Source organism: Lygodium microphyllum, chromosome 3 (genome assembly GCF_053477565.2).
Source record: "Lygodium microphyllum isolate KBCC chromosome 3, Lygodium_microphyllum_v1.1.10, whole genome shotgun sequence".
NCBI classification, from domain to species: Eukaryota; Viridiplantae; Streptophyta; class Polypodiopsida; order Schizaeales; family Lygodiaceae; genus Lygodium; species Lygodium microphyllum.
Genome location: NC_141137.1, coordinates 121,911,343 through 121,923,443, shown reverse-complemented (window position 1 = coordinate 121,923,443; position 12,101 = coordinate 121,911,343). Strand labels below are relative to the sequence as shown.

General features: G+C 42.3%; 1 protein-coding gene across 1 annotated transcript; it reads right to left on the bottom strand.

Moving 5' to 3' along the window:
* Positions 1-7,432: 7,432 nt before the first annotated feature.
* Positions 7,433-10,956, bottom strand: LOC148038838 (GDSL esterase/lipase At4g26790-like). The gene is made up of 5 exons (XM_087674726.1): positions 10,478-10,956; positions 10,117-10,235; positions 9,498-9,746; positions 9,080-9,335; positions 7,433-8,004 (listed from the first exon to the last, which is right to left on the bottom strand). The coding sequence occupies exons 1-5, from the start codon at positions 10,818-10,820 to the stop codon at positions 7,781-7,783; spliced, it is 1,191 nt and encodes a 396-aa protein (XP_087530852.1). The 5' UTR covers positions 10,821-10,956; the 3' UTR covers positions 7,433-7,780.
* Between the last annotated feature and the right edge of the window lie 1,145 nt (positions 10,957-12,101).

Below are 12,101 nucleotides of genomic sequence, written 5' to 3'. Positions count from 1 at the left end.
GAGAGGGAGGGAGAGAGGAGAATGAGTGAGAAAACACGAGGGGATGGAGAGAAACAAAGAGAAAGATAACAAAGAGAGAGAGAGAGAGAGAAAGAGAAGGGGGAGAGAACATAAAACAAAGAGTGCAAAGAAAGGGGGAGAAAACCAAGACTTTAGTTGACGTTAATTTTGTTGAGTTACAAGAGAAGAAATCCCTTCTCAAACAAATCAAGAAAGAAAAAAAGAATGAGAACAAAAACCAATTGTTTGTCGTAACGTAGACAAAATGGAAAACAATGATGGTCATGATGTTCAAGATCGCAAGGCGTATCTTAATCGGTGTGTCCCGTATCCTTGCTCTCAATGCAAGTTGGCAATTAGACAAAAGCATCGCTTGTGTATAGAACACGTACGACGCTTTGGCGAGTTTCAATCGGAGATAATTGATCAGGCGATCTCAAACTTTGAGCAAACGGTAAGAAAAATGTATATCAATCATGTCTTATACTATTTTCACAAAGTAATTGAATATCATATACAAAAACATTAGATATAGTTGTAATATCTATACAGGGAGGTGACGTCTCATCCCAAGGAGGAATGCATCTATTGTGGCCAGTTAGAAGAGTTTGTGGGCATGCGATGGATGGAGTGCTTGAGCCAATCCACTACTTGGAAGGCATGACCATTCTATACTGTCAATACTAAAGGAGATATGTAGCATTTCAAACTTCCTATAGTCTTGGAGCCTGAGATGGAGGCAATGATCGATGCATTGATACCCATGGATGCTGAGACATTTGATCCGCTAAGAGAGGAAGCATCTATACCATTAAATGATGGGTGTTGAGTATCTCACCTAAAGACACCACTTGCACTCTTAAGTGTACAAGCAAAATATAGGTGGAGTGATGCGAGTGTGACCAAGTTGTTCAGGCAACTTCTATGTACGCTTCGTTGATTTCTTTTCGGCACCATTATAAAAAATATTTATGCTTATGATTTCTTTTCAGGTTGCTAAAATATCATTTATTGCCACTTGGAAATACTATACCTGAGTCTCGTGATGATGCACGACATGTTTTATGAAAGCTTGGCATGGACTACAATAGCATCCATGCATGTGTCAACGATTGCGTACTGTTTCGAGGAGAGTACAAGACTATGGAGACATGTCCAAAGCGTGGTGCTCATAGGTATTGACAGGACTTGCAAGGGCAAACCATTCCTCAGAAAGTTCTTAGACACTTTTCACTTATCTCCTGTATATGTCACATGTTTCATATGTCGGGCATGGCAAGCTTGACAACATGGCATGCACAAAATAGATCCGCAGATGGAGTCCAACGAATATCAGCAGATTCACGCGCATGAAGCTACATTGACTCTACCTTTATAGCCTTTGCACAAGAGCCAATGAATCTTTGGCTTGGTCTTGATATGCATGGTGTGAACCTATTTGGTCTGTGCTCAACTTCTTACAGTGTGTGGCATGTAGTCCTTGTTAATTATAACATCCTGCCATGGCTTTCTATGAAGAAAGGACACCTGATCCTTAGCTTGCTCATTCTTGGCCGCTACAAAGTCAAGAATATGGATGTCTATCTCCATCCATTAGTCAACGAGCTTAAGATTTTGTGAAAGGAGGGGGTCGTCATGGAAGATATGAGCAAGCGTGATGGTCGATGGTCTCCATGCATGACTTTCTGGGATTCGAAGGAGTGCTCAGGTAAGTAGGCTTCCGTTCTTGTCAGTCATATCTATCATAGCTCATTCAAGTTTGTATTCATGTAACGTGTCCACTAGTATCATCTAGGACACGTCTTAGCAGTCCATCGGAAAGGATGTCTAGAAAGCTCCGCCCAACACTCCCACGGAATGTTACGGGATTTGCGATCTAGGGCTTTCCACGTCTGCCACGTAGCGAAAGTAATCCGGCCGTTCCCACTTAGGATCGACCTGGATTAGGGTTTTCCTGATTGGTCATTTCCTAACAGCAACTAGCGTTGGACCCAAGCGAACTACTTTACACAGAAACGCCAGGTCCGAAGCGGATTCACGCTGCACTTGATTCAAGGAGAATGGGAAACAAGAGGGATGCAAAGCTCAACCTCTCTGCCATAAGGCATAGTCCCATTCCGTCCCCCCTAAAATAGCGTAAATCAGGATAAGACATATCTCTAGATCAACGCTTTTGTTGTTCGTGTCCTTTGACGATCATCCTGCTGTTCCTCGTGATTTGAGAAAAGTTCCCGGCCAACCAGGACCACCCAACCGTAGGACGGACCCATGGCCCATCCTCCACACTTTCCTCGGATTGTTTTAGTTATGTAATTATCTAACACATTAGTTGGACATGTAACAACCAACTTCTTTAATTAATCCGTTAAGCACTGGTCCCTTCATGTAATCTTACCACTTGACATAGAAAAACAATATCAGACAAGTTCTTTATTAATAGGTCATCATATTTATCTTTGAAATTTAAGGAGTTCCACTCGTAGGCTTATCCACAATCCGCCCGAAGGCTATCTAGCAATCCACAGGGATCACTATTCCAAGTTTCCGCCTGTAGACTAGTATGCGAGCCTCGAGATCCAATCCCGAGTCACGTTAGCCTCTTGTGCAGGACTCGGAAGGGGAGGGATTTACGGCCAGAGCCCCCCCTGGCACCCAAGCGTCCTCCTGCTCCAAGTAGCGCTCAATGGAGAGACCTCTCGCGGCGGGTTCGGTCCATGTTTCCGGCGCAGTCAACAACCCCCTTAGTTAGGGTCAGGCAGGCAGTCGGAGGTAACTGAAGCTGCATCTCCCTTCAGGCCTTCAACCTGAAGTATAGATATTCATTTATTTTGTAATTCATTGGTCAAACAAGTCAAACAGTGCTCTAAAATCTCTAGCAAGCGCAAACATTTCCATTGATCGATTTTTGTTGTTGGCAAACTACTAAGGAATGAATCATTCCTTTCGAATGCATCCAGCACTCGATCCGGGGTGTCTTGCAACTTGGCAAGATCCCTTATATTCTGGGTTAGGGCGTACCCTATTAGCCCAACTTGGTCAAACCTTAAAGTTCATTGGGTACGTCAGTTTCTGGTTTTTAATCTCCAATCAATCTTTCTTACCCAAGGAGGATATCAAAGTACACATCCTATTGCAAGATAACTTTGCATAAGGATCTGCCATCCTTGTTGCGAGAATTTGGCCTTCCTTCTTGTGATCCAATCACAAGACCATATGACTTCATACTTGCTGTGCAAGTGTCGCATCGTACTATGCGATAATGGAATCACGAATCAATCTGTTTCAGGTTCTTTAAGCTGACATTGTTAGACCTAGGGTTTCCTAGCTTCATTCTTGTAGGAATCTCAGGGGCAAACCCTAGTTCCTTTTTCGACTACAATTTACTGACCCTACATTTAGGGAATGTGGATAAGTATTTAAGGTATAGACGTTTCTTGGAATTTTAACTCATTCCCAACGAATATTTCGCAGCATAGGTATTTTTAAGTTTAATTTGGTTAACTCTAGAAGGTAATTTCAAGATTACTTCCATATGATTTGTTATCTACGTGTCAATTGACTTTTCAATCCTATACTTTATTGATTTGAGGTTAGATTAAATCCAACTAATCTTCCCTTTTCTTTGCGAACAAACTCATGCTAAATAAGCAACCTTTTCCTTGCTAGTTATGCAGTTAGCAATGATAATTTCCTAGAGTTTATGCATCGTAAGAATCCTTTCATGATTTGCATTTTCCATGCATAAAGCTATTTGAAAAAAAATTACGTTTATGCTTTATTTATTTTGCATGTTCCATTAAACTAAATTCCTTCGTCGTGAACAACTAGGACAAAATATATCCTATCCCTAACAATTCATCTTGCATGATTGAATTACAACGATATAAAATTAAGAAAGAAAAACCTGGGTTTGGGGTGAGATATCCACATGGATACCGGGAGATGACCCTTCTGCGACTGCGCCTTGGACTTTCTTAGGAGGCATCGCAATTGTAGTCCTTCGAATGTGGAAACAGCTTTACACTTCTTTTTCGGAATTCCACCGTTGCTCCCTTGCACCACAATACTTTTCTTCTATTTTTCAAGTACGGAAAAAAAAAAAAGTCCCAAGGGTATTTTGAAAAGTTAAGGAACGGCTAAGGGTTTTAACCACGGGAGAAATGGGGAGTAATTCCTAAGTCCAAGAGAAAGGCTTAAGGAATTTTATAAAGCACGCGGATTTTTAAAACCCACGGGAAACATGGGAGGGTTAAGGAAAAAAGAAACCTTAAGAGCTTTAAACATGAGGGGGTCTTCAATATGTCACAAGGGAAGGGGGATGAGGAATTTTACATACACGGGGGTGTTTTTGGCTTAATGGATAAGAGGGATGATAGGACACGGGGGAAAAGGGTTTCAAAGCTCATAACAAAGAGCTTAAAGGTTAAGTCACGGGAGGTATGGAAGGGTTTTGAAAGGCACGAGAAGGGGGTGAAAAGGGCCTTAGGAGATTAAAAATCCGCCGGGGGGGAGGGCGGAATAAAAGGGGGCTTAAAAGGGAACATGAGGGGGGTGAAAGGGGGCTTAACTAGCCCCCCCCCCCTAGAAACTTCTCATTAGAAGCTTCCATAGCTTCTACGTGGCAGGGGGGTGGATTTTAGCGTCGTGTTGGCGACGCGGACAGGCGGTACTCCAGGGAGACGACGAGGGCTTGCGACTAAAGGCGGCGGTGTTGGACGGTCCCGCAGAGGGTATCACACCCTCACGAAGGAGAAGGCTCACTCCCTCCTTTCGGCATTCGAACGACGTTCAGCGTCATCTGTCCCCCCCCTTCATGGAGACAGCCCCCTCTATTTAAATAGGGGAAGGGAGGGGGATCCTCCCTCCAGACGTGGCGAGAGGCATGGCCTCCTACACCAGCAAGTTCCCAGCAAGGAGCTTCCACTTCTTGCTATTTCCCTCCCCTTCCAGCACATCAGTCGGCTGGGAAGGGGAATTAAAAAATATATATTATCCCTTAAAAAAAAGAATTATGTTTTATGCGAACGTTATAGTTCACTAAATAGAGGTGTTGGGACAGGCCTGGTTCTCAGGTTATCATGCATGTCCATTGTGTGGGCCATAGTTATAGACTCCCAAAGGTCACGAACCGTGAAGAAGATGAAATATTAAGGACACTTTTTTTTATTGTCGAAGGGTCATGAGCTGAGGGCTAGACGCAGATGACTGGCGCAGACTCAGGGAGGAGGCTACAGATTCTCTAGGATATTGGAGACATCAACGCGAGGTAGTGAGGGCATGCCTGGAGGTAGGGGTGGTCCATCATCTTGGGAGTGGCAGCCACAGGACTTATTTAGAAACTTTGTAAGCTTTTCTTTTGTTTTTCTCGCTTTTTTTTTTTGCAATATCGCTTGTACTGACAATTGTATTTCTAATAGTTGTATTTTGTTTTCTTTGCAACACTCCATTACAAACCGCGATTCCACCGGTCTAGAGACTTGATATGCACAGAGACACGATCTCATTGCATTGATCGATAGACTGTATGCACATGTGGCAGACCAATAAGTCACTCATCTTTCTTATTCGTAGTTACTATTTTTATTAAAAGACATTATATATGGTGGACTAATGCGTAGTTTTTTTTTTTGGTAGGGTTTGTTCGATGCTCCTTTGCGTCGAGATGAGCTTTCGGATAGCGAAGATCTATAGCTCGCACTTGGATTCATAGAGCGCACATCCTATTCCTTTTTTGTCTTGTGATTTATGTAGGTATTTTCTATGCACCATGTTATTATCATCCTTTGTATCTTGCCATGATTCCATGAGCTTTCATTCAATGATATTATATTTATTTTATATATCAGTCTTGTGGGCCCAAATACATTTTACCTTCATTTTGACGACCATTGTATACTTTACATGTAATCCATTTGTAGAATGTAAATACAACATATAGTGCTACATGTGCAACCTGTCCTGCCACAAATTTTTTTCTCTGTAACCATCATTATTAGCATCACAAATTTACAGCACGTGTCGCCATTGTCGTTGCAATGTGCGTCACAAACTGTTGCTATTTGTGTTGCTATCTACGTCGTTATTGGCATCGCAAATAATGATGTAAATAGTGACACCAATAGTGATGACGAGAGAGAGAGAGAGAGAGAGAGAGAGAGAGAGAGAGAGAGAGAGAGAGAGAGAGAGAGAGAGAGAGAGAGAGAGAGAGAGAGAGAGAGAGAGAGAGAGAGAGAGAGAGAGAGAGAGAGAGAGATGTGTGGCACACTATTGCCATGTAAGATATGCATCAAGTCCTAAAATGTGTTGACCAATAGTAACAGTGGTGCTTCAAAGTTTGGCGAAGCACCAAACTTAGGCTAGCAAATAGTGCAAGGAGGAAACTAGGTGTGAAGCGCTTAGTTTTTACTTTAATTTGTTAGATATCAACTCCTATTCTAACCAAAATTGTGGTTTTACATATCAAATGAAATTATGAGACATGTAATGTCCAATAGCTATGAATGATACTATTCATAACTAGATAAGATTTGTAATATCCAATAGCTATGAAAGATAAAATTTGTAGAAGTCTTGTACAAATAATAGAGAGATCACCAAATAATCATTGTATTGATATGGTTGCTCCTTTACACATCCACATCAACTACTATAGCTACATTTAACATTTAATGACATTTCATGGTGAGAGAGAGGTAAGGCACTATAACACACCATACACATCCTATAATTTTGTTATATCAAAATATGCTTTAATGTGTTAAAATATACATGTATGAAGAAGTTACCTTCTTAAATGCATATTCGTTTTCTTAATCCCTATTGTGAAGCATATGTATGAGTGATGTCTAGAGGTATTGTGAAAGTTGCCACATTACACATAGGGATTCTATTAGCAACTTTGTATTTTATCCTAAAATACTGAGGCACACTTGTAGTTCTTCGCAAAGTATTAATTTTGGGTAATTCTGTTGTAGAAAGTATGTTTTGGTTTGTGTGGATAAACAAAATATGGTTTAGTATGTGTGGATAACAACAATATATAATTTTTGTGTGGAAAATATACACTCTTGTTGTGCAAATCATGGTTTAACACTCAAGTGCACTTCATTTTTAAATTGCCACATAAAGCTCTACCTTTGGGTGCATAGGACCTAGTCCCATTCAAACAAAACCTTGACACGTTCAACATTTACATGTTAATCAAAGAACTAGTTACTCTCTCTCTCTCTCTCTCTATTCAAGTCCCACAATCACATAATTTCATTAATTGGTAAAATATTCTTATTGTTGTTGGTGCTAGACTTCACTCTAGTAAATCCTATGATTCACCTTAAGAAAGGTGTCAAGGGAAAGTTAATGGGACATGAACTTGATGCTCAAAACTCGTTGACATGAAGAAGAGGATTGGCACTGTAACTTTGCGAGAGTGATGTTTGCTTCCAATTTTTAGCAGAACCTATCACCTTTGGCATGATAAACACATGAGCCCTAAGCCCTTTACCATCGGAATTCAATGCTTCATGTGATAATGGAAAGGTTAGGAGCATTTTCCTTTTGGATGCATGATTTTATTACTTGTTGGGTAGAAAGAGAAAAAGATGGGGCCAAATAAGGATACATAATAGGAGGCCAAAATTGTAAGGAGAAAGGATACATAGGTAGGATATATATTGATTGAGGCATGACTATTATCATTTTTGTGGTTATTATGTTATTATTAATATATCTAATACTACTATTATTTATTATTGCGAGGACCCCATTGGCACACTTACTATTACTAGAGGGCAGCTAAGTGTTGCAAGTTGAAGGGGTGGACGCTAGGGGGGGTTCCCGCCCAGAAGGTGTTGGCAACCAGCTTGTTGAAGGTGGCGGTCGGGTGGACGAAGTCCCAGAAGACGTAGCGCGACGCGTCCCGGCACAGGAACGTCACGTTGGCGTAGCATGGGATCAGCCCCTTGTATGCCCCAGACCCACAGCAGGCTGAGTCCGCCACAGAGAACCCTGCACCACACCACACCATACTTATCAGCAGATACCCGACTAACCCACCAGTAGCCAATGCCTCACCATCATCAATCCAGATGCCTAACTAGCCCACCATTAGCAGACGCCTAGCTAACCCACCATTAGCCAATACTTAACCATCATTAGTTCAGACGTGAACCCATCCAAAGGAACCCCTTCAACATTCATAACACGCAAATTAGTACATGCATCATGTGCATTGCATTCCACATAGCTCCTCTCATTCCCGGACCTGTTTGCCTCTGGTAGATTTCCCTTCACTCACATTTCACCATGCCTGCATAGGACTTTGCTTGAACTTCCCTGACTTCATGAGAGTTCAGGCAAGTTCTTAACGCCCAAGTGGTCCCTCCGGCTGACCACATTCACTTACATTGCAAAGCTAGTGGTTGCATTTTTACTTCTGTTGGTAGTACTGGAAAACAAGATTTTGCATTTAGGAATGCAAAAGGACTGCGGTCGGCTGGTTGGTCCAAGCACTGCTTTACTGGAAAAGTTAGAAACTACCAGTCTTACTCTCAATCATGACTCGATCTGGCAAATTTGGCAAAGGTAGGTACTAATGGTTCCTTTTTCCATTGTTTAGTGCAAGGACTTCAATGCAAACGACAAATTTCCTCTTTTGCAGTCCAGGAACAGGTGAGATATTGATTCCTGAAGTCGCTGTATTTGCACATTTGCATTGCAAACACTGAGTGGAATGACCCATGTGACCAGTATGGCCCCAGGCCCAGGCCCCACTCTCAAATCCATAAGACTCCTTGTAAGTTGTCTGCTGTAGCCTGTCATCTCAAGATTCAAGCAGAGACTCACACAGGTATCCTATACTTAGAGTGAGGTCACGCGCAGACCTACACCTTTTAAATGTCAAATAAGTAAAGTCTGCAAGCCGTGACATGCCTTTCTTCTAAATTCCGACTTACTAAATATGTAACCACCGTTGTGTTTGGATGCAAACACAGATTAAGCGCAGCACTCTTATCACATTGACACCCTGGAAACACCTATCCACACACATACTCACAGGTGCTAAACACACGCACATGCATACCATAAGCAGCTGGGTCTTGGACAACATTGTTGAGCAGATCATAACTGTTGAGGTACACGAATTGGGCATCCGTGTATGTGGCCTGCAACCTCTGGACCCGAGCTAATAGAGCCACATTATACCCACTCGTAAGCTGGTTGATAGACTCTATGCATTTCCCTCCATTGCTTCTCCTGATGGATAGTTCATATGGAACACAACCCAACACTGATAATCCAACCACTGCAATTTTCCTGGCTCCCATATTGTACAATTCCTGCAACAGAAAGTAAGATCTTTTATGCCATAGCATCACATCATCTGTTGAATCAGTCACGAGTCAAGAAGGAAATGACCCTTGGACTGACCACTCACAAACAATCTCTTCTTGATCAATAGAATGAAGCATGTTATTATAGAAGTATTAGTAAACAGATACCACAATGCTGGACTCCAGATTGCACTGCAGAAGCTCCACAAACTCAGATGGGCTGTAGAGCAGCTGCAGCGGTGACTGTGCCCCCGGCACAGCCACGTAGCCCTCGATGTAGTCATTGCTCCCAATTGAAACATAGAACAGAGACCTGGAGATGATGTGCTGTGCTTGCTGGGTTCCCAACTTTGAGGTCAGCACTTGCTTGACGGAGCTGAAGAAAGAGACCTGTTCATGCAAAGGTATGTGCTGTCCCTGCATTCAACACAGGTGGACACGTGCGTGCATGCATGCATACACAAGAATAGAGCATTAGATTACATCTCTAGCATCAGAAAAAGCTCTTCTTTGGCTTCAAGGACAGTGTTATGAGACATGTGAAAGGGTTACAAAAACTTCGTCTCTAATTTCAAGGACAGCATGTGAATAGGTATGAAAAAGCTCTTCCTTGGCTTCAAGGATGTAGCTATGAGGAATGTGAATAGGTAGCTACTCCAATTATAATAGGCAGCATATGCCTGTTTGAATGTAGTGTTTGCTACAGAGATGACAAAGACTTGTTTGGCATACAGAAAGAGACTTGCCAGATAAAATCCAAGGATTGGAAAGGAGTTTGAGGACTCACAAAGGTGCTACCCGTGGAGTTGAGTATGCCTGAGGAAGCTGAAGCAAAGGTAACTCCCTTCAGGACATTGTCGCCTGCTGACAGGTAAGGAAGGGGGAATGGCAGTCCAGCCAAAGAAGCTGCCACGAAAATAGGAAAGCCGAACGCAATTCATCCATAAGCATTATAAATGCAGCAAACCAAGCACGACTCAGTCCATTAGCATTATTGGATTATGGATAGATCGTTTAAGCCAGAATAAGATTCAATTGACCACCTAAGCCAGTATAAGATTCATTGATGAGCTTCAGAACAGGGAAAGAGCGAAAAAAGTCTACACTGGCTACAAAACAAGATTCAGGTTTGTCTGAATTGTGTATACCTATGTAATCGGTGCTGAGAGGGCCATTGCAGAACCTTCCAGTGGGCTTGTGGGTGGTGAAGTCTCGGCCATAGGGAGGGCGGTTGGCGCGGGCGAGGGTGGAGAGCTTGTTGTTGTTGCCCGAGTCAGTGAGGGAGTCCCCAAAGATGAAGATGGCAGGGAATTTGCCATGGTCTGGCACTGGCTGTGCCCATGCACTCTGCTGCTCCAATGAGGAAGTATGGGCAAAGTGCAGCACTAATAATAAGAAGAAGGAGGAGGAAGAGAAGGAAGAAGAGGAGGAGAGAAGCAGAGTGCGAGACCCACCGTTTCTATTGGAAGCCATCACCATCCCTCTTGGCATCTCCCCTCTTCTCTCTCTCTCTCTATCTCTCTCTCTCACGGAGGCCACCCCTCTTGGCACCTCCTCCCCTCCTCTCTCTCTCTCTCTCTCTCTCTCTCACAGGGAGTCACCTCCGTTAGTCAGGCTTGCCTTGTGTCGCCCACTTGGTAGTATTCATTCACAGGCACTTTTGATTACTGTGCCCACCAACTTTTGGACCTTATCCTCTTTTATTTGTGGGCCTTTGGGCCATCTCCTTGCCGTGTCCTCTTTCCAATCTAGCCCAGCCTCCACACATATAACCCCCCACCATAGCACGCAATCACATGAGAACCGTGATGATGGGCACCAAGGCCTCCAAGTCTTCTCCCAAATACAAGCAGCTTTTGAATGTATAACAACTAGAAGCAAGGCTAGTGAAAAGCCATGACCCTACTGGCAATACACCTCCCCCTATCATTGTGGCACATCTCTCCCCACTTACCTTGTTGATGATGATTATTTTAGTAGATCTTGAGTATGATAACTCGCTTCATCTTTGATGGAGTCTCAAGATCTTTAGGTAGGTTCTTACAACACAATGAGATGCTGATTTTCTCTGTGTCCCTTTTCTACACTAGTCCCTATCATTGTGGCACATCTCTCCCCACTTACCTTGCTAATGATGATTATTTTAGCAGATCTTGAGTATGATAGCTCGCTTCATCATTGATGGAGTCTTAAGATCCTTAGGTAGGTTCTTATGACACAATGAGATTTTGATTTTCTATGAGTCCCTTTTCTAATCTAAGCCATGGGATTCATTGCACATCTATTTAATGTGAGGATCTTGATATTCTTGTTATGAGTTATCATTTTTACACTCATGGATCCCAATCTAGATTGTGCGTTCGGAGCTATGTCCAAATATACTATGAGATGAGTTTTTTCACTATGCTTGGACAATTATTATGTCACATGTTTGATCACGTCATCATATCTCAAGAACTTTTGCCTTAAGGATGTTAATATAATGGATCTTGAAGAAAATCTCCATTCAAACTTTTAGGTGTAAGGGCTTGTGATTCCTTAGTATTTGTATATGATATTCTTTGCAAGGGTTTGTTGGTACTATCTATAAATTTGTTAATGGAGGCTAATACAAATTTTGCACATGGAATTTGTGTTGCTTGATTCTACTTTTGATAGATGACTATTTCAATTTGTGAAATAATAACTTCATTGATATGGTGGGTTATGAGATGAGGCTTTTGGTAAAATATTAAGCCATGTCCTTTAAAGCTTGAATGAGCTATCAAGCAT